The 22128-nt window shown below is 46.8% G+C and overlaps 1 protein-coding gene across 2 annotated transcripts; it reads right to left on the reverse strand.

Annotated features, from left to right (window-relative positions):
• Positions 1-1634: 1634 nt before the first annotated feature.
• Positions 1635-21751, reverse strand: SCIMP (SLP adaptor and CSK interacting membrane protein). 2 transcript variants are annotated; one of them, XR_003858292.1, is made up of 6 exons: positions 21589-21751; positions 19001-19124; positions 17015-17252; positions 15106-15187; positions 2950-3032; positions 1635-2521 (listed from the first exon to the last, which is right to left on the reverse strand). XR_003858292.1 is itself a non-coding variant. In XM_029613420.1 (5 exons), the coding sequence occupies exons 2-5, from the start codon at positions 19110-19112 to the stop codon at positions 2340-2342; spliced, it is 459 nt and encodes a 152-aa protein (XP_029469280.1). In that variant the 5' UTR covers positions 19113-19124; positions 21589-21695; the 3' UTR covers positions 1635-2339. The 2 variants fall into 2 exon arrangements, 1 of the variants encoding a protein (XP_029469280.1); XM_029613420.1 differs by lacking the exon at positions 17015-17252 and having other exon boundaries at positions 21589-21695.
• Positions 21752-22128: the final 377 nt, after the last annotated feature.

The raw sequence follows: 22128 nt of genomic DNA on the forward strand, positions 1-22128 counted from the left end.
TCAAACTTTACCTTTTTGGTCCGGATTTTAACATTAAAGAGAAAACAAAACACTGTTGCTGAGCACTGCTATGTAGAGGGGCCTGAGTTAGAGCCCAGTTTAGATCTTCTACTTCCTAATGTCGTGGAGGCAGCGTTCGCAGTCCCTGTGGGAAAGGGAGACACCTAGTGGCTGAAATTAAGTTCCACAGATGAAGGATTCCCAACAGAGCCCCTGATGTATGGCGCCTGGCTGAGGAGGGAAATCCCCAGTAGTTGAGAATGAAGGCTCATTGTGCCATAATCCAACAGTTTCCAGTTGAGCTGGAAGCCCAAAAGAGCCAGGGGCAACTGAATATTATAGGGATTATGCTGATCTTAGGAAGTTCATTATTTATTTTTAAAAAATGTATATACCACATAATCAGTAGGAGTACAATAAAAGCAGTTTCCAACTTCCACATCCATAATAAAAACAAAACACATGAAACAAACCCATAACTGTCGGCTACCACCTCTCCCAACAAAATTATAAGCACTGCAAATAGACCACTTACTCTACTTAACCTACTGCTTCTAGCCATACCACATCCCATACTCCCCCCCCCCCCCCTCACACACACACTCAAAGAGGGAAAAAAAGGGCTTTAACCAGCTTCCTGAACTTTAAATAATTAATTCCTCATCAGATCCACAAGGGCATTCCAAACCTGAGGTGGAACAGACGAAAAAGCACACCTCCACCCTCTACCAGATCTAAATGTATGCTCATATGAAAACTCTAATCGAGATCCCTGACAAATGTAAGGGCATGGCCAGGCCAACCCTTCTGCCAAATACTCTGGTCCATCAGCACGTGTGCACCGGAAAGTGAGTGATAGCAATTTAAATTTAGCCCATTGTGTGACTGAAAGCCACCTCAGAGATGCTCTCTCCCGCTAGGGAGGCGCTAGGGACACTAGCGCGTCCCTAGCGCCTCCTTTTAACCCGGAGCAGCGGCTGTCAGCGGGTTTGACAGCCGACACTCAATTTTGCCGGTGTCGGTTCTCGAGCCCGCTGACAGCCACGGGCTCGGAAACCAGACGCCGGCAAAATTGAGTGTCTGGTTTTCGGCCCGACAGCCGCCGGCTCATTTTTAATTTTTTTTACTTTTTTTTTTTACCTTTCGGGACCTCCAACTTAATATCGCCATGATATTAAGTCGGAGGGTGCACAGAAAAGCAGTTTTTACTGCTTTTCTGTGCACTTTCCCGGTGCCGGCAGAAACCAGCGCCTACCTTTGGGTAGGCGCTAATTTCTGAAAGTAAAATGTGCAGCTTGGCTGCACATTTTACTTTCTGTATCGCGCGGGAATCCCTAATAGGGCCCTCAACATGCATTTGCATGTTGAGGGCCCTATTAGGTGCCGCGGGTTGGACGCGCGTTTTCCGCCCCTTACTGAATAAGGGGTAAGGGAAAACGCGCGTCCAAGGGCAGGTTAACTGTATCGGCCTGATAGACTCATAACTCTGAAAACCAGACCTGTTCACGGCCTAAGAAGCCTGGAGTATGAGACTCTCCACCTGACAGTAATAATATTAACATATTTTACAGTTAATAAGTTAGTACCAAAGTAACGAAGAAGCAGCAACAGTGCTGCAAATGACAACAACCAAATGAACAAGTCCAACTGTTTTCATATCAAAATCTATAAAGCAGCTTACATGAGGAGAAAATACAATGCAAAGGTCTCTGAGTCTGCCTCTGTTGGACTTGGAGAGATATTCGGTTTCAGGGAGCTCCAGGAGCGTGAAAGAAAACTGACGGCTGCCCGCCATGTCTCAAAGCAGGAGTAACCAGACGCTTTCTTTGAATACCTACCACATTTGCCATGGCCCCCAAAGTTTGGGAAGAAGCAATAGTGGCACAGAGGTGCCCCTGGTATCTCAGGAAGCCTGAGGGCCTTATATATTGACTCTCTCTAGGTGCAGAGATCTCAGTGGATTGCTGCTAGCAGGAATGCTCCAAGTAACAAAAGAGAGGGAACAGAATAGTTAGTGTGGGTTTGTAGCTCCCCATGTGGAGTCTGGAGGGCTGTGCTTCTAGGGTATATCAGTCCCCTTGTTACTTGAAACATTCCTTCTGGTAGCGATCCATTGAGATCTCTACATAAATAATAAAACTGCTGTGCCTCGGCAGCTTCCAAGAAACTTGACACCTACAGGCTTCTATTTCTTTCACCTCAGGCCTAGCCCAAGCCTTAACCTGTTCTTTTAAGTTTACAGCTTTGGGAAATGACAAGGAAAAAGTTCCCGAGGCATAGTACAAGCTAAAGGTCAATGGACTGGTTTTTTTTTGCTCATGATTTAGGCATCTCCTGCTCTACATTCTCTTGATCTCGTTTTCATACTCGGTAGTACCAGGCATTGCTGCGTCATCATAGTCATTTTCACCGTCATTGATTTCTGGTAGAATATCAATATAACCAGAGTCTGACTGCCTTTTATCGGGAAGGCTGAATGGTTTTGGATAGCCTCCTGATTCCAGAGTATGAAGACTGGGGTCTACGAGAGATGGAGAAAACTAAAGGTTAAATGCAACATGGACCAGGCAATAGAAAGCATTCCAGAAGTTCCCATCATATAATTGTCTAATAGTGAATACCTTCAGGGACTGCAGATTTTCTTAAGTGCAATGCATTTCAGTGGAGTAAAAGCCCTGTCATGGTGAACACACTTGGGTTAATGATCAGTGGCCATGACAAGCTGCTTCAATGGAAACATCACTTGTGACTGGGGGAATGTGGTACCTAAAAGTGCCCAGCCTCTTTTACTAATATTCCAATTACCTGCAATGTGCCAAACCACTAACTTTGGTTTGAAATGAATTTTCTGCACTCTGCTCAGTATCTGCACTGCTTTTTGAGCAACACAATGGATGTTAGTGAAATATTCATGTCCATAAAGAATCTGACATCAGGATGTGTACTTACGAAATTCAGTTCTCGTTTCTTCGGCTATGATGACTCTCGATGGAAGAGGAGGGTCATTTCCAGATCTTTGGTAAATGCTGTTCCTAAATAAAATTAATAATAATTATTCATAAAATATTCATTGGTGACAAATGGTGAGTAGCAACTGACACTCATTGTAACTTAGAAAGCTCAGTTAAGCCATCCTGGCTTAACTGAGCTTTCCTTAGCTTGAATATTATACCAAATGTATGAGAAGACTGTAACCTGGTTTTCAGTTGAAATAAAAAAATGTTTATGGCCAGCTTGGATAGGTTTGAAATTTTTAGACAAGTCGGCATATTTTTTCACCCCAAACTAATTCAAGTGTACTGACATTGCAAGGGAGAAGGGATGGATGAGAAGATTCCTCCTTGTCTAAGCAGATCTTCCAATAATATTCTGGTAGCAAATCTCACAGCTTTAGATGTCAAGTGGCTCTACAAATCAGGCCTAATTGTGCCTTGGTTCAACAGGCTGAGACAAAAGTCAGTTGGGTTTTGAATTGGCTTGAATGTGAATGAGCTTGATCAGACACAGTGAGGTTCATCCTGAGCTGTGTCAGGTCAATGACTCAAATTATTCTTATTGAACAAATCCTGATTCTCTCCTCAATCTGAAGACTGGAAGGTATTTACATAAAATATAGAAGATGTCAGCAGAAAAGAACCATTTGGCCCATCTGTACCTGCCTATTGAACTGTCACAAGTCTTGACTGATCTATGGTCTTCTCTCTCCTTTCACCACTAAGGTCATTTTGAGGTACATATTCTGTCACTAGCTGGATTGCAAAGTTAGCTGGATAAACTTATTCAGCTAACTTTGGAGGACTATTCAGTAGTGCAGCCACACTACTGAATACAGACAGCTATCTTAAAGGTAGCTGGATAATTTTATCTGGCTAACTTTAGGACAGCTCTACAGCACAACCAGAGTTAGCTGGATATATCATCTGGCTAACCAAACTCTTCCCAGAAACACTCCCAGAATGCCCTTTGTTATCCACCTAAATTTTAGCTGGATAATGAGATATCCAACTAAAGTTTAGCTGGATAAGTACCCAAAATATTCAAAAATTGTCATTTATAACCAGATCATTATTTAGTTATCTAGCTAAAATGCCTCTGAATATTAATCTCTTTGTGTCTGTTCCATGCATGCTTGAATACTCTGTTAAAAGCAGTATATTCAATTTAATAATAATAATTTTGCCATTGTTTTGGCTCCTCAACCCTCTGTTGGAAGGCTGCATTAGTTCTCTTCCACTCTCCAAGTATTTTCTCATGTTCCTTTTGAGTTCTCCTTTCAATTTCATATGATGATGACCCCTTGTCCTTTAACTGTTCCATCTATGGAAAATGCTTCCTTCTGGTACATTATTGAAGCTTCCCAGATATTTGAATATTAGTATCATATCTCCCCTTTCTCTTCCTTCTTCTAGCAGGTATGTCTTTAACTCCTTCACTCTGTGTATGGCTTATAGTGCAGACCATGTATCATTTAGGTGGCCCTCCTTTCAATTGCCTCTACCTTGTCAATGTCCTTTTGAGATGTGGTCTCTGAAAGTGAATGCAGTGCCAGTGCAAGGATGTTCAGCCGCCCTAGGTGGTGACGTCACCCTACCACGTGAGATCTCTCTCTCTCCACAATCTCACCAATCTATGCATTGCGTCACTCAACTCGTTCACTTTAAAAAATGGTGCCCTAACATTGACCACAGCACCCTGCCCACTCCTGACACCCAAGGCGACTTCCTAGTCTGGTTAATGCCTCCCACCCTGAGTGAATGCAATTATCAAGAGACCTGTAGAGAGGTAATATTGCTTCCCTCTTTCTACTGGCGATACCTCTCTTTATGAATCCAAGTTTCCTCTTATATTGCTAAATTATTGTTTTGCTACTCTCTCGCTACCTGCCCTATCCTTTCTCGCTGTTCTTGCCCTGCCCCTCTCTCTCCCTTTCTTACCTGCTCCCCCTATCCCCTCCCTGTTTTTTGTATTTTCTGCCTGCTTCAGTTTTTTGTAAACCGGCGTGATATGTCCTATGAATGTCTGTATATTAAAAGTTTCAAAATAAATAAATAAATAAATAAAGTATATTCTTGGCTTTCCCAATTGCTTTGTCACACTGGCTGAATACCTTGCAACAAACAAGATGACCTTCGAGTCATCTTGTTTGTTGCAAGGTATCCAGTATTATATATTATTCATAAATAATGAAGGTTCTAGTCCTGCTGGTTCGAGTCCTACTTTCACTCTTTGTGACCTTGGGCAAATCACTTTACCCTCCATTGCCTCAGGTACAAACTTAGGTCTGGATTTTCTAATTTCGCGGAACACCCTGAATTTGGCGATAACAGGGGTGGGGGGGTGTGGGCTTGCGAAAGCCAGCAGTGATCGCATCACCGCGGTGTTATCGCTGCCAGCTTTCGCATCCAATAGCGCCACCGTGAAAGGTGGAGCTATTGGGCGCACTACTGGCGGCTATAACGTGGCTTACCTTATCGCCACCAGTGAAGTCTTTGCAGCATCTGCCCCAACGCCACCCCAACTCATCCTCTTCCAGTGCCGACGCCGCCCCGACTCTGCCCCTTTTTAGCTATCGCACACGAAAAAGGACTTTTCGTGTGCAATACGGTAGGAAAATGACCTCCTTAGATTGTAAGCCCTCTGAGGATAGGGAAATACCTACAGTACCTGAATATAATCTACTCTGAAGCGCTGAAAAAAGTGCAAAAAGCAGAATATAAAAATAAATAAATAAACAAAGATATAAATATATAAATAAATAAATGACCTACATGCCTCTGTTGCATCCGTCGGTCTTAGATGGCTTCACCCAACATGCCTCACCTCTATTTCAGCCTTCTCCACCAGCCTTGGGAGAATGGCATCCATAGCGTCTCCTTGCCGCACCCTCCGGCTTCCCTGGAGCGGCTCTGGCGTGGCGTTCTGCCATGTTGACCTGAGGCCTCCTAGAGCGCGCACGCGTACGCCTCTCGTCTTGTAGCAGTGTTGGCGCGAACCTCGGGGGCATCCCCCTTGAGTGACGTCACTGCTTCCTCCTTCAAACGGTTGCCCATTTGCTGACTCTCGCCGAGTTAGCAACAGATTGGATTCGCTCCAGTATGAAGCTGCTCTGCTGCTTCTACTCTGCTGGAAGCCACCTTCACCCTTTGGGGCCTACTAACCTGGGTACCTGCTCCTCGGGAGCCCTTTGCTTATTTCCAGGTGCCTATCCTGATACAGGTACTCGCTCCTCGAGGGCCTGTGTGTCTATCCTGGTGCCTGCTCCATATTCTTCAACCTGCTGGAATACTACCTACAGCTACAGAGAGTGAGTACTACTTTTCCAGTCTGTCCATCTTCAGCTCCTCGCTGTTCATCTGCATCGGGTCCTACACCACCATTGTGGAACGGGTCTCCTCTGCCGAGGACCTCAGACTGTTGATACCTATCCTCTCTCTACTGCTCACTGGGAACTCTATCTACTCAGCTACAAGGAGTGTGTATAACATCTGCCAGTCTGTCTCTCCTACAGTGCCTTACTGGACATCTGCATCGGGGCCTTACACCACCATTGTGGGATGGTCTCCTACGCCAAGGATCACAGACTGCTGCTATCTAATCTGCTCTCTACTGCCACCTCTGGTGGACCACACTAGTTGTATAATAAAAGATACATTCTCTGTGTTTGTGCATCTGAGTCTAGCCCGGTGCTTCAGTTCCCTACGGGGCTCCTCCCCGTAGAAGATAACATCACTGTTGCCCCTGAGAATCCACCAAACACCTCAATATCATAACAGCCTCTTTCCTGTTTAGTGACTGATAGTTCTTTACCTCCAAAAAAGTATTTAGCCCTTCAGTTTCTGCATCCCAAATACCTGCTTTTGCATTTTTTAGATGACTAAAACATATTTGCAAAACTGTTGACTATTCTTCCAATTTTTTAAAGTCATCTTTCTTCTTATCCATTCTCCTCTGGCACATTTGCTTTGCTGCAGGTCTTCATATCATGTGCAGACACACGTTCCCTTCTAATCCTTCCCCAATGTCACTTACAAAGACACTGAAGTGGACTGGATCTCACATTGATTCTTCTGGCGTCCTGCTGTTCACTTTCCCTTCAGTATAGGAGGAGTGGTAGAGATATCATACCTTTGGGGGGGGGTATCTTGTAGTTGCTCAGTGGGGGGGGGTGGAATAACAATAGGTCTCTGTGTGTATGTGGGGAAGATGTGGTGGGCTGTGGATCAGTAGACTTGTGGCAGGGAGGGTGTGAGTGAAAAGGGGTGGTGTACATAGTAATGTGAGTGGTAGTGTGGGGGGCTAATGGTGTAAGTGAAGGGTCTGGGGGAGTGATGGTGTCAGTGTGTGCGTGTTTGGGAGTAGTGTAGTGGGGTAAGGGTGAGGCTGTGTTAGTGGTTTTGGGGTGTGTATTTGGGAGTGGGATGGGAGTATGGTGGTGGTTTTAGGGTGTGTGAGAGGGGCTGAGTGAGGGTGTATTTGGATGGAGGCCATCTTTTTCCCTCCCTCTCCCAATCTCCACTCTCTTCTCCTCCTGACTCCTCACTCCCCTATCCCTCTTCCCCCTCCCATGTGTGTATGTGTGATAGTGATGCTGTAGGTGGTTTATGGGGGGTGATGTGGTAAAGGTGGTGTGTGGGAGGGGGGAGGAGGATGTGGATGGCGTTGTGTAGGTGTGTTTTGGGGAGGAGAGGAGTGGTGATGGTGGTGGTGATGATGGTCTAGGTGTGTGTGTGTGTGTGTGTGTGTGTGTGTGGAAGAGAGGGAAAGGGGTGGTAGTGGTGGTGTAGGTGGTATAGGTGTGTGTTGTGGAGGGGTGGAGATGGTTAAATGGTGTGTGTGTGTGTGTGTGAGGGTAGTGGTGTAGGTGTGTATTGGGGAGGGGTGCTGATGGTGATGGTCTAGGTGGGGTGGTATGAATGTGTGGGGGGGGGGATGGAGAGTAGAAATAGTGGTGGTGTAGGTTGTGTTGTGGAGGGGTGGTGATGGTCTATATGGGGTGTGTGGGAGGGAGTGTGTGTGTGTGTGTGTGGGAGGGAGGGAGAGTAGTGGTATAGGTGTGTATTGGGGAGGGGTGCTGATGGTGATGGTCTAGGTGGGGTGGTATGAATGTGTGGGGGGGATGGAGAGTGGATGTAGTGGTGGTGTAGTTGTGTGATGTGGAGGGGTGGTGATGGTCTAGATGGGGTGTGTATGTGTGTGTGGGAGGGAGAGTGTGTGTGTGAGTTGTGAGTGTGGGGGAGAGAGAGTGGTGGTGTAGGTGTGTATTGGGGAGGAGTGCTGATGGTGATGGACTAGTTGGGTGGTATGTGTGTGGGGGGGAGGGAGAGTGGTGGTAGTGGTGGTGTAGGTGTGTGTTGTGGAGGGGTGGTGATGGTCTAGATGGGGTGTGTACAGGAGTGGCGGCTGTCAGCGAGTTTGACAGCTGATGCTCAATTTTGTTGGCGTCGGTTCTCAAACCCGCTGACAGCCACAGGTTCAGAAAACGGACGCCGGCATAATTGAGCGTCCGGTTTTCAACCCGCGAGCCGCTTTTACATTTTTTTTTTAATTATTTTTAACTTTTGGGACCTCTGACTTAATATCGCCATGATATTAAGTTGGAGGGTGCACAGAAAAGCAGTTTTTACTGCTTTTCTGTACACTTTCCCGGTGCCGAGAGAAATTAATGCCTACCTTTGGGTAGGCGCTAATTTCTGAAAGTAAAATATGCGGCTTGGCTGCACATTTTACTTACTGAATCACGCGGGAATAACTAATAGGGCCATCAACATGCATTTGCATGTTGCGGGCACTATTAGTCTCGGGGGGGTTGGATGCGCGTTTTCGACCCCTTACTGAATAAGGGGTAAAGCTAGCGCGTCGAAAACGCGCGTCCAAACACGGGCTAACAGTGCGCTCCGCCGGGCCGATACAGTACAGTGCGTTCCGGTCTGCACCACCTCCCCCTCCCCTTGATCTACTAATCTAGTGCCTCATCAATGAATCCACTCAAGCTTGTTAGGTGAGATGTTCCCATTGTGAGACCCCGTGCCCTCTGATCCTGTAAGTGCACCTATTCTGTCCTCCAGCAATGCTTGCGGTCCCTTCCCCATTAGTGATGTTAAGCTAACAGGTCTATAAGATTTCTGCTTTCTCCTTCTTCTCACCTACACCTGCTCTTCTCCAGTCTCCTGGAGCCCAATCCTGTTTCATCAGTCAGCAACTTCTTTAGCTCCTTCAGTACTCTGGGATGTAGCCAAACAAGCCTTGTTTACCTGCAGTTGTGCATGATGAGGGCGGGATAAACAGCACACACACATATAAAGATAAATATCTAACACAAGAAATGCGTGGCACCAGGGTACAATGGTACAAAGGTGCAATGCACGTTGTGTCTGTTTTGTTACAAAATTAATAAATCTATGGAGATGTATTGAACAGCAATGTCCCCTGGTGCCACGCATTTCTTGTGTTAGATAATATCTACCTGCAATTGTGCCAGTGCATCCCATACTACCGGTACATCCTCAGCGATTGGCAATGTGCTTCTCCCCCCCTTAAGCCCTTGCTTAAGGGGTTGCGATCCACCCTCTCCTTCCAGTCTGAATACAGAATATTTATGTAAGATGTCTGCTTTCTTCTGATCCTGCTCACCACTCAACACGTCTTCCCCTTTCATTCTTATTATTGTCCTTTTGGTCTTCCTCTTTTCACTTGTACAATCTACAAAAAGCTGCATCCCTCGCCTTTAATGACTGGGCATTGACTAATGCCCTTCCTGCCTCCCTTTGTTTCTCCTGGTGATGTGGGCTGCCTCCCTCCCTCTATGTCTCTTTGTATTTCCTGATTGCTCTTCCTTTTGCTCTTAAACCCCCTCTCTCCCCCCCCCCCCCCCCCCCCCCCCCCCAGTTCCTTGGTGAATCACAGTGGTTTCTTCTCCTCGTTAGTGTGACTGATTTGCTGCCATGCCAGGCTCCTTTTTATTGCTGTCTCCCACTCCTGATAAGGCTTTCCTTAACACAATTATTCTTTTTCTTAAAGATAGTGCTTCGGAAATCTGAAGACCTTGTTCTAGCTTATTTTGGTAAAGTTTCAGTGTCGACACTGAATCATATGCTACAGACTACGCACCCTACAATGCACCACGATGGCGATCCCAAAAACCAGGAGTGACCGGAAGTCATTCTCTGGGACACTTAGCAAAGATTTTACATCCAAAACTAGTATTTTAAACCATCTAAATGCAGTCTGAACTCATAGGGATGCTGACCTGTATTGTACACAGGGGTCAAAAAGGGTTTTCTGCACCCCCACCAGAATAAAAAGACTCTCAGAGTTTCAGCCTTCTGTACTGTGACAGCTGTCTTGCCATTGCTGAAGCCTCCTCATCACTTGGCTCTTTCCCCAGCATCTAATGCTACAATTACAGGGAGTCCAGTCCTTGCTGTCAGCATTGTTCTCTCTCTCTTTGGGGCTATTGCAATAAACTGCACCCAGCCTAGTGCACAGGTTTACACTTGATTGAATGCATGTTTTGGACACAATAGACTAGCACCCAATACAATTGTTGCGTCCGTCGGGCTCAGACAGCTTCACCCGACATGCCTCACCTCTATTTCTGCTTGCTCCACCTTCTCTATTTCTACGTCTCCTCGCCGCACCCTCTGGCTTCCCCGGAACGGCTCTGGCGCGGCGTCCCGCCATGTTGACCTGAGGACTCTTAGGGCGCGCGCGCACACACCTCACGTCTTATAGTAGTGTTGGCGCGTACCTCGTGGGGCATCCCTCTCGAGTGACGTCACTGCTTCCTCCTTCATAAGGTTGCCCGGGAATCTAAGATGGCCACCGCATGAGAAGGGTGGTGAAATCGTTCTCTCCCGCGTCTACTTAGAAATTCTAAAATAAAGAAATGCCGCACTCGAAAAGAGAAGCAAGGCTTAAGAGAAACTCTTACCTCTTCATCTCCGGTTTTGGAAGGACAGCAGCGGATTGAAACTTTTTTCGCTATCGAGGGAGAAAGGGGAGTGCCGGTTGAGGAGGCCACAGCAACTGCAGACGAAGGGCGGACGCCGGCTTTGCAGGCCAAGGAGATCACTCTTAGTCTCGGCGCACCTGAGACCCCCCCCCCCCCCCCCAATCTCCGGTCCCACCAAAAGCTGCCATTAAAGGGGTAAGTCCCCAAGGACAATATTCTTTGCATGGGGCACCCGGTGGAGATGATAGAGACGCCGATTTGAAGAACTTTGGAGGGAGTTACTTACCCCTGTGCAGCGAGCTGGGGGAAATGGATGTGATCGAGGAGGTGGTAAGAAGGAACTTGGCTGGAAGGGAGATGAAGGCACAGAAACCTCTGCCAGAAATGTTAGTCCCAATGGAAAAACCTTCTGTTATAACCATGGACTCTTTATGGTATGCTGTGAAAAGTCTTCAAAATGTTGTACTGAATTTGACTAAAATAACACTTGATTCAAATAAAAGGTTTATGAATATTGAGAAGGAAATAAGCTCACAAACGCCCAGAGCTCAGCAGATTGAAACACAAGTGGGGAAAATTGAGAGTATACAAACAGAGATACTAAGGGGTAGATTTTAAAAGAAGCGCGATCAGCCTACTTTTGCTTGCGCATCAGACTCAAGCAAAAGTACGCTGGATTTTAGTAGATACGCGCGGAGCCGCGCGTATCCACTAAAATCCTGGATCGGCGCGCTAGGCTATCGATTTTGTATAGCCTGCGCGCGCCGAGCCGCGCTGCCTCCCCCCGTTCCCTCCAAGGCCGCTCCGAAATCGGAGCGGCCTCGGAGGGAACTTTCCTTTGCCCTCCCCTCACCTTACCCTCCCTTCCCCTACCTAACCCACCCGCCCGGCCCTGTCTACACCCCCCCCTTACCTTTGTCGGGGGATTTACGCCTCCCGGAGGGAGACGTAAATCCCCGCGCGCCAGCGGGCCTGCTGCGTGCCGGGCCGCGACCTGGGGGCGGGTACGGAGGGCGCGGCCACGCCCCCGGGCCGTAGCCACGCCCCCGTACCCGCCCCCAAAACGCTGCCGACACGCCCCCGGAACGCCGCGATGACCGGGCCCGCCCCCCGACACGCCCCCGACACGCCCCCCTCCGAGAACCCCGGGACTTACGCGAGTCCCGGGGCTCTGCGCGCGCCGGGAGGCCTATGTAAAATAGGCTTCCCGGCGCGCAGGGCCCTGCTCGCGTAAATCCGCCCGGTTTTGGGCGGATTTACGCAAGCAGGGCTCTGAAAATCCGCCCCTAAGAGTTGAAGATGTTAACCTGAAAAAATTGGAAAATCTAGAAAATCAAGTAAAGTATCTAAATCTACGTGTGTTAAATTTTCCCTATATGAAAGAAATCTCCGCATATGAGTTATTTAAAACCTATGGGGTAGATTTTAAAAGAAGCGCGATCAGCCTACTTTTGCTTGTGCATCAGACTCAAGCAAAAGTACGCTGGATTTTAGTAGATACGCGCGGAGCCGCGCGTATCCACTAAAATCCTGGATCGGCGCGCGCAAGGCTATCGATTTTGTATAGCCTGCGCGCGCCGAGCCGCACTGCCTCCCCCCGTTCCCTCCAAGGCCGCTCCGAAATCGGAGCGGCCTCGGAGGGAACTTTCCTTTGCCCTCCCCTCACCTTACCCTCCCTTCCCCTACCTAACCCACCCACCCGGCCTTGTCTACACCCCCCCCTTACCTTTGTCGGGGGATTTACGCCTCCCGGAGGGAGACGTAAATCCCCGCGCGCCAGCGGGCCTGCTGCGCGCCGGGCCGCGACCTGGGGGCGGGTACGGAGGGCGCGGCCACGCCCCCGGGCCGTAGCCACGCCCCGTACCCGCCCCCAAAACGCTGCCGACACGCCCCCGCAACGCCGCGCGCTCCGGCCCCGCCCCCCGACACGCCCCCCTCCGAGAACCCCGGGACGTACGCGAGTCCCGGGGCTCTGCGCGCGCCGGGAGGCCTATGTAAAATAGGCTTCCCGGCGCACAGGGCCCTGCTCGCGTAAATCCGCCCGGTTTTGGGCGGATTTACGCGAGCAGGGCTCTGAAAATCCGCCCCTATATGATTAAAGTTTTGAAAATTCCAGCGGAAGGATTACCGGTAATTTCCAGACTTTATTATCTACCAGTGAAAGGGAGCAATATAGAAGATAACGTGGATAAAGAGAAAGAGCAACAGTTAAATTTGACTGAAATGTTGGAGATGTCAACTGAATATAAAATCCATAAAAGAATGACTTTGTTTCTATCATGTACCTTTGCAGCAGATAGAGAACTGATCATGAAGAGATTTTTGAGGAATCAATCAGAGTTATATCATGGGGAGAAAATCTGGATATATCCAGATATATCACGCATTACTCAAGATAAAAGGAAAACGTTTTTATCATTAAAGCCAGAAGTAATAGCAAGAGGGGCTATATTTAGTCTTAGATATCCCTCCAAATGCATTATAAAACATCAAAATGCTAAGTATATTTTTCTTGAACCGAGTCAGCTGCAGGGTTTTCTAGCTCCATCAAATCCCTAAAAGGATAGCCAAGTTATGGTGCAAGTTAAGAAATTCTCCCTCTCTCTCATGCGGCGCTTCTTTTTTCTTCATGTGATATAATGTATATTTCCTTTTTTCCGCTAGTAAATGATTCCCCCAAAGGATTTCTTAGAAAAGCAGTTATGAATCATTGTTGATTGAAATTGTGTGAAATGTATTCTTGTTAAAGTAAAATGAATATCTGCGTTCTGTAAATGTTCATTATGTATGAATATTGGAAAATTAATAAATAGTAAATTGAAAAAAAAAAAAAAGTTGCCCATTTGCTGGCTCTTGCCGAGTTAGCAACAGATTGGATTCGCTCCGGTCTGAAGTTGCTCTTCCGCTTCTACTGCTGCTGGAAGCTACCTTCGCCCTACAGGGATCTACTAACCTGGGTACCCGCTCCTCGGGGGCCCTTTGCTTTTTCTAGGTGCCTATCCTAATTACAGGGGCCTGTGTGTCTATCCTGGTGCCTGCTACCAATTCTTCAACCTGCTGGAATACTACCTATCAGCTACAGAGAGTGAGTATAACTTCTCCCAATCTGTCCATCTACAGCTCCTCGCTGCCCATCTGCATCGGGCCCTACCCCACCATTGTGGAAAGGGTCTCCTCTGCCAAGGATCACAGACTGTTGATATCTATTCTCTCCCTACTGCTCACTGGGGACTCTATCTACTCAGATACAAGGGAGTGTGTTATAACATCTGCCAGTCTGTCTCTCCTACAGTTCCGTACTGGACATCTGTATCGGGAATGTACACCACCATTGTGGGACGGGTCTCCCATGCTAAGGATCACAGACTGCTGCTATCTAATCCGCTCTCTACTGCCACCTCTGGTGAACCAGACAAGCTGTATAATAAAAGATATATTCTCTGTGTTTGTGCATCTGAGTCTATCCCGGTGCAACAGTTCCCTACGGGGCTCCTCCTTGTGGGAGATAACACCACTGTTGTCCCTGAGAATTCACCAAACACCTCAATATCATAATAACAATAAGGAGATTAGCGCCCAAACAAATGCGTAGCTGATAGCGCCTACCACATGTAAATGTAAATTAGGTTATTAGCTATTACCTCTCCCCCCAATGCAGAAAATCACTGAGCACCCAATGCACACTTTTTAAAATGGCAAATTTAACTCCAGCCCTTAAATTTACTGCTTACGGTGTTGAAAAATAAATGTAGATTGGCTTGATTAAAAAAAAAAAATCTTCTGGATGCTCAATTTAGACGCCCATAGCAAGGGGTGCATAGCTACAGGCGTCTTCAGCAACCTCAGCAAAATTGGCCAGAAGAAGCGGGATAAAAACGGGAGCTCGTATTGAGCGCCCTTTGCAATTGTGGGTGTCTGATGCATTTGAGTGCTAGGGATGCACAATTCTCCCCTAGTGCATCCTTTTTTCCGCAGCTCCTCATTTAAATACTGCATTGGGCGCCCAGGGATGTGGCTGCATGCTTATTAAGAAAACAGGCGCTCAGTACTAGCACCAGTTTTCAGCCCTTATGCATCGGCCCTTATGTGTGGGCAGACCCCTGCGGCTCAGGCAGCACAGGTGATTCCTTTTTTATCTCACTAAGTTGACTCACTCCAGGTAAACTCTGTTGTCCTCGCTGGAATTTTGCACTTGCCTCCTCACTGCAAAAGACTTCTGAATTTTCCTGCTCAGACCTAAGAGAAAAAAAGGTTTCAGGTTATTAAAGATAAATGTTGCAGTTGCTGTGACAGTCCAGTTAAATGCATGGAAATAAAGGTGAACAAACACAAAATTAAGGTGATACCCTTCTATTGAACTAACAACACATTTCTGGAGTAGCTTTTGGGGGCTACACCTTGTTGCCAGACTATGGTGTACTGGAGAAATGCCATAGCAATTATCAATGCACTTACACATTTTCCATCACCTAATCAGCAGATATTGGAAGAAGGGACCAGGGTGGTCACAGATATCTGCTGGACTAATAGGAAGTTCTCAAAACCTGTGAAGAATCCAGGTTTGATCCAGGACCGATCCTCGACAGCTGCATTACAGCCGCAAAGATCCCAGGTTTGGGTAACGTCAGTGATCCACTCCTGAGCTAGCAAGTTCAGCCCAACACTGGCCCTCACTGTTGTGATTCTGCCCTCATGGGCAGCTTCTTACCTTCGCTCTGCCTGGAGGCCATAGTCCCCGGTCTTCCTTGCGGCTGGAGCCACTCCTCAGTCTGCCTTCTGCGGCTTGAGAGCTGCCGACAACGCTAGGCCTGTTCCTCGGACCCACCCTGCTCTTCGGCGTTAGCAACAGCATGGCCACTGGCCATGGTCCTGCACAACTTCCTGCTTCCAGTTCCTAAGGCACGGGCCGCATCTCTTCACAAGATTTAAAGGGCCCATGGCCAGATATGCCCTGGGCCCCACCTGATGACTGTTTCCTGGTTCAGCCCTATAAAAGGGCTTCTCCTGCACTCCTGTGTTGCCTTGCATTGGAGTTACTTGCTTCTGGAAGTCTCGTCTTCCAGCGCTCCGTCAGGTCTTCGTTCTTCGTTGGAGCTCCATGTCTCATCTGCTTCCTGTGTTCGTGGCTTCCTGATGTTCCATGTCTTCATGTCCTGAGGTTCCTAGTTCAGGCTTCCTGATGTTCCAGGCTTCCTGATATTCCACTTCCTGATGTTTCTGAGGTTCCGCCCTCCTTCACTCATTTTGAGTCCTCCTAACCTTCCAGCTTCTCTGGTTCTCCAGATTACATCTTGCCTCATCATTGGAGTCTCACCTCAGCTGGATTCTCTTCCTGTGTTTCCGAGTCCTCTTGACCCTCCAGCTCCTGTGGTTCTCCAGATGTCACCTGGCCTCATCACTGGAGTTTCGTCTCAGCTGGATTCCCTTCCTGCACTTGTCCCGCTCTCTGTGTGGTCCGGACCAGCCTCTTCAGGTTGTGTAGGGCGCACAGTGGGACAGGGTGGTCCGTGACCAGCCCATTGGGTCTGCCCGTGACAGTGGGCTGTGTAGGGCGCCCTGAGAGACAGTGCCAATGTCCGAACCTTCCCAGCTTCTCATCTTGTCCAAGAGTCTTCCAAGTTCCTCGTCTTGTCGAGAGTCTTTCAAGATCCTCATCCACTTCCAGAGTTTTCTCGTCCATGTCTTGAGTCTTCTGTGTCACAAGGCCTGCGTCTGCCCTCATCCTCAGTCCGGCCTGCTGCTTCTTGCCGATACCTAGCAGCAGGTCCGAAAGGGCTGGGAACGGTCGAAGGACTGTTCATATACCAGCATAACGTTGTTGGCTTCCAGAAGCATGCAGGTCCAGCAGAGGGTCAGACTTTGTCTTCATCCATGCTTGGACACGTCTCGCCAACCCTCGGTGCTGTCTTGGATTCGTCTGGGATTGTGCCAAGGCCCAAGAGCACACAATCCCCTCAAGTTGGGATCGCTCTCCTAGCGTTCCCTCATATAACACTCTCAAGGGGAACCAAATCAAACCTGTGCAGGAAATTCCAAACAAAACCTTTAGTAAGGAACACATACGTTTGATTCTGACACCACTTCATAACTGGTGAAGCCATGAGAAGTCACATGGTGGTTTAGCAGAGCAGAAGACTGCTGTTGGAACAGGCTGGGCAACCAAGCATGGCAGACAGCGTGACTCCAGTCTTGATTCATCATCGCCAAGGAAAACCTTTTTGTTTTTTACACAAGTTGTTAAATAACTATTGACTTCTTTTGCCCTTCCTGGGTTTTCTCTCATCATCATCCAGCACTGACACTATTAACAGCCAAACACAAAAAGAGGAAATACAATTTACAGCATGAACAAACCAAGCAACGAATGAATAGCAGAGCTGATATTAATTTTATTTTTAATTGTGCTCTTATTTATTTAATTATTTATTTTAGTTTTTAATTAATGCATGTGATTATTTTTACATTTATTCCACTTTTATATTACAAGTTCTATTATTTCCAAAATTCTTTTTATGAAGTAATAGTCTTATTACAATGTTTTTATTATTATGTATTTATTGTATCTTTTCTCTTTTATATCTACTATTATTGATTTTTGAATATTGTGTAAACCGTTATGAAAACCTGGAAAATAAATAAATAAACCTGGAAAATAAAAAAATAAATAAACACAGGAAAGTTTATGCAATAATTGCAATAAATCAGAAGGACTTTAATTCTGGGAACCTTGGGAATCAGGGGTATAAACAGTGTCATTAACCCAAAGGTGTATAACACGAGATAACAAAGCTAATGTGAACTTGGCAAGAATCTGAAAATAATTCAGCACATATGAGCAAATTGGGTTTGGGACCATAAAGAAGTGTTAGCAAGGTTAGATAATCTGCTGCTCTGCTCTCTTTGAGGGAGCCAAGAGTTAATCTTTGCTTCTAATTGAGGGGGTCATTTTCAAAAGCGATCACACGCGAAAAGTTTCGCATACGATCACTAAATGGGGGCGGAGTTGGCCCCGGAAGAGGAGGAGTCGGGGTGGCACCGGGGCCGACGCTGCGCAGACATCGCTGGCAGCGAAAGGTAAGGACCCTTATCGCCGCCAGTTTCGCGCCGAATAACTACACCTTTATGATGTAGTTATTCGGTGCCAAAGCCGACAGCCAGTGCACCGCAGTGGTGCGATGGCTGCCGGCTTTCGCAGGCCCGCCTCCCCCGCTTCGCCGGATTTTCTAAGGTCTGTGACCTTAGAAAATCCAGCTCTGAGTGTGTCAAAGCTGAAATGCCACAGTGAAGAGAGAAGAAGGGAGACAGGGAACAGAGATGAGAGAGTGACTCAGGGGATAAAGGAGTCTGCCTCTGAAAAAAAAAAAAAAAAAAAAAGAACCTTAATTGGACCTTTGAACTCTATAGCAATCCAGGAAGAATTTGTGAAAACAAAAAAAAAGTGACAAGGCATCAGCAGTTCACAATGAATCTCAGAAAAATTATCCGGCTACCCTTCTCGTTTCTTCCTACCTCACCTTTTTATTGCTTAATCTGCTGCTACCATTGATTATTTATGTAGAGCTACAAGAAGCATGCAGCACTGTACAGACACGAATAAAAGACTGCCCCTGATCTATGGAGCTTACAGTCTAGTCAAGACATACTGACAAGACACATAAGAGAAACTTTACTGTAGTAATGATTACATCAGGAAGGCCACAATCAGGAAGAACCAGGGTTCAAATTTTAGAAGCAGCCTCAGAAGGGTGGGTTTTTAGGTGGGATTTGAATATGGTAAGAGAGGGAGCATAGCACACCCACTTGTGAAGGCCATTCCCGGCACTTGGTGCAACAAGGTGGAAAATCCGGCATTGAGTCGGATATAATCCCCAGCAATAGAGAGAGATTAGAAATTAGGGGTCATTGTAAAGCTTCCCTGCCTCACTCCATTCTCCTTCTATTCAGCTCATGGGATCTGGCTCCTCCTTTCCCTCCTGGAGTGAAAAAAAAAAATCCTACTAAAAAAAACCAAAATCCAAACAGGGTCCAAAAGCGGCCCAGATACAATACCTCGCTGCAGCTGAGTCCTGCACAAGCAGAACATGATGATGCCGATGATGCCACAGACCAGCAGTATCCCTGCGATCACCAGCACCCAAAAGTACTCCCGCATCCAGGTCATTATGGCTAAACCCTAAGATGGAAAAGCAAAAAACCCAAGCCAGTGAGACACTCTTTTTGTCAAACTTAATTTAATTCATCCCTTTTAGATCTAGGAGCATTTAAGTCAGTAGTATGGTTGCTTGTTTAATCCCTTCCTAATTATTATATGTGGGCCTGTCTAATAGATCTATGCATAAGTCACAGTACAGAACACTGCAGCCAGGGAGATCTTCAGAAAATCCTGGAGGGGGAGGATTCCAGCTCTGCTGTGTGAGCTATGTTGGCTGCTAGTAAGATTTAGGAATCAACTTAAGATTTTTTTTTCCCCCTGGGCCAATGGTCCAGGCAGCTGCAGGAGTTAAGATCTAGCTAGAACTAGGGATCTGCTTAATCTTCCCTCGCTGCGGAGGCTCTGATAACTTAAAGCTAGGGACTGTAGTGGCACCCTCCCTTTGGAATTTATTACCCAAGGCACAAGATGGGGGGTCAGATCATTTAGCATTGTTAAAATCTGGCTCTTTACACAGTGTTAACCTCTGTTTTACCTGTAGTTATTTTATTTTGGGATGAGGTTTCAATGGCCACTTCTAATTTTAGTGCTCAGCTTTGAATGTGGCTGTGGGAGGGGATAAATGCATTTGCCAGCTGGGAGCTCTGGTATGCCTTTGGGGAGATCAGACTTCGAAGGCATTTACGTGGGACGTGCAGTGCTTAACCCGTGTTTGGCTGGTGCCTGCGGAACCTGCCCCCCACCAGTCAGAGCATTTGCCCGCAGGCACCGCCCGTGCGCATCAATGTACGGGAACATCGGGAGAGAGGGTTCCAGGGGCAGAGTCGGGGTGCTTTCAGCTTTCAAAGTAGCAGGTGCAAGTCCGCCTGGCTGCTTTCTCCCAGTCACTTTTAAAAATGATTTGAGGGGATCAAATGGGGCTTTACATCAACTTTGTATAATCTTTTCAGTTTACTTTTTTATGATTTTTGTATTTATTGTTTGCACTGTTAACAGAAATATTGCTCTCTGTTGTAATAACTTTAAGACTTTTGTTATGATCTACTATAGAGAGACAATTTGTCAGATCAATCATCACAGATTAACATCATCACAAATCAATTGCAAAGAATTAACATGCATATAAAAAAAAAAAAAAGAGCCAGTAAGAGGATGTGATTATTTGTTTATAATACAGTTTTTCTTATTGGGATAAGACAATTAAGCACATATTAATTCCCCTGGAAAGTCTGCTGTTCTTGTACATATCATCCCACCATTCATCATTCCAAAATACAGACTATGCTCAATCCTTCAGAACCAATAACAGGTCCCACATTTTATACAACCTCTCTTTAACAATTTAACATCTGAATCTGGAGACAGTGGTTGATCCAAAGATAGGAGCATTGCCCCTGTGTAGGTCCTGAGTGAGACCTCACTTGGAATACTGTGTACAGTTCTGGAGACTGCACTTCAAAAGGACATAAACAGGATGGAGTCGGACCAGAGGGTGGCTACTAAAATGGTCAGTGGTCTTCATTCTAAAGCATATGGGGATAGACTTAAAGATCTAAACCTGTTCACCCTGTGACTTGGATTGGCCACTGTTGGAAACAGGATGCTGGGCTTGATGGACCCTTGGTCTGACCCAGTGTGGCAATTTCTTATATTCTTCTGTACTCTGGAGGAAAGATGAGATAGGGGAGATATGATAGAGCCATTTAAATATCTCAAAGGTTTCCATGCACAGGAGGTGAGCCTTTTTCAATGGAAAGGGGGTTCTGAAACGAGGGATCATGAGATGAGGGGTAGACTCAGGAGTAATCTTAGCAAATATTTCTTTACAGAGAGGGTGCTGGAAGTGTGGAACGGACTCCCAGTGGAAGTGGAGGAGACAAAAACAGTCTCTGCATTCAAAAAAGCATAGGATAAACACAGGGGATCTCTGAGGGAGGGATGGGAATTGCTGAATTAATTGGACGGATGGGCAGACTGGATGGGCCATGCGGTCTTTTTCTGCCGACAAGTTTCTATGTTTCTAGGAATAAATGGAGCAGGAGAAGGAGTTTAGTCCTCTCTCCCTCCCCCACCATTGTAACCTGCAGAAACCTCATTCTGCAGCCTCTTCCCCACGACCAACATCCCAAAAGACAATAAAATGAAGAGGGAGAGAATTGGGGAAAACCCTCCTATCTCAGAATTATAGTACCTGTTCGTTTTGGACACTGTCAGAACAGGATTACTCTCTGCACCAGATAGTCAGGATGGCAAGAACAAACTGAGGGAAAGGAAGTCAGAAGAAGGACAAACTGCTGATGTACAAACAAAAATGCCTCACACAAAACAAGCAAAAAAAAAAGATTTGCTGTTGGTTTTCTATCACAACCTAAGCAAGAATTAAAAGACTGTAAGAATCCCGCTCCATCAAAAGGGCAGCTGGAAGGGAAAACCGGGAGTAGCCAGCTCTAGAAAGAGTCAAAGTGATGAGAGGGTGAACAAATACCTGCCCTGTACCCCGAGGGGCTCGGGTGTCGTGCTGTCAGCCAGTCCTGCCTCCGTCCATCCGCCTGTGATGCCCGGGTCTGTAAAGAGGCAAAGCAAGGCAGGCTGAAGTCTGCTGACCGCACTCACTTCCTCTTTTGCTCCTGTAGGAGGGGAGAGTGATGGTATAATCTGAAAATAACTTTTTAACGTTTGTCTTTTTAAACAAAACTAGGGTCCAGGTGTGCCCAAGGGTACTTCTCATTTTGGGGCTAAGGGGGAAAAAACCCAATACTTCATATAGTATTTCATCCCTAGTGCTTCCGAAAAGCCCCCAGAATGAGCACGGCTGCAATTAAAAGTTTTCCACTCATTGAGCAGATGTGCCGACGGAAGAAAGTTTTTTTGGAGGGTGCCTGGCTGTTACATCCTAATGCAGTCTGAGACTCAGGGGTGGGCAGGCTGGCAGCTGTTACGGTGAAGGATCCTCCCCCTTGCCTGCTGGCCTTGGAGTGATCTGGTCATGTTAAGCTGTAGTCCTAGGCACCACTTCATGGCGTGA

Source organism: Rhinatrema bivittatum, chromosome 8 (assembly GCF_901001135.1).
Source record: "Rhinatrema bivittatum chromosome 8, aRhiBiv1.1, whole genome shotgun sequence".
Classification (NCBI taxonomy): domain Eukaryota; kingdom Metazoa; phylum Chordata; class Amphibia; order Gymnophiona; family Rhinatrematidae; genus Rhinatrema; species Rhinatrema bivittatum.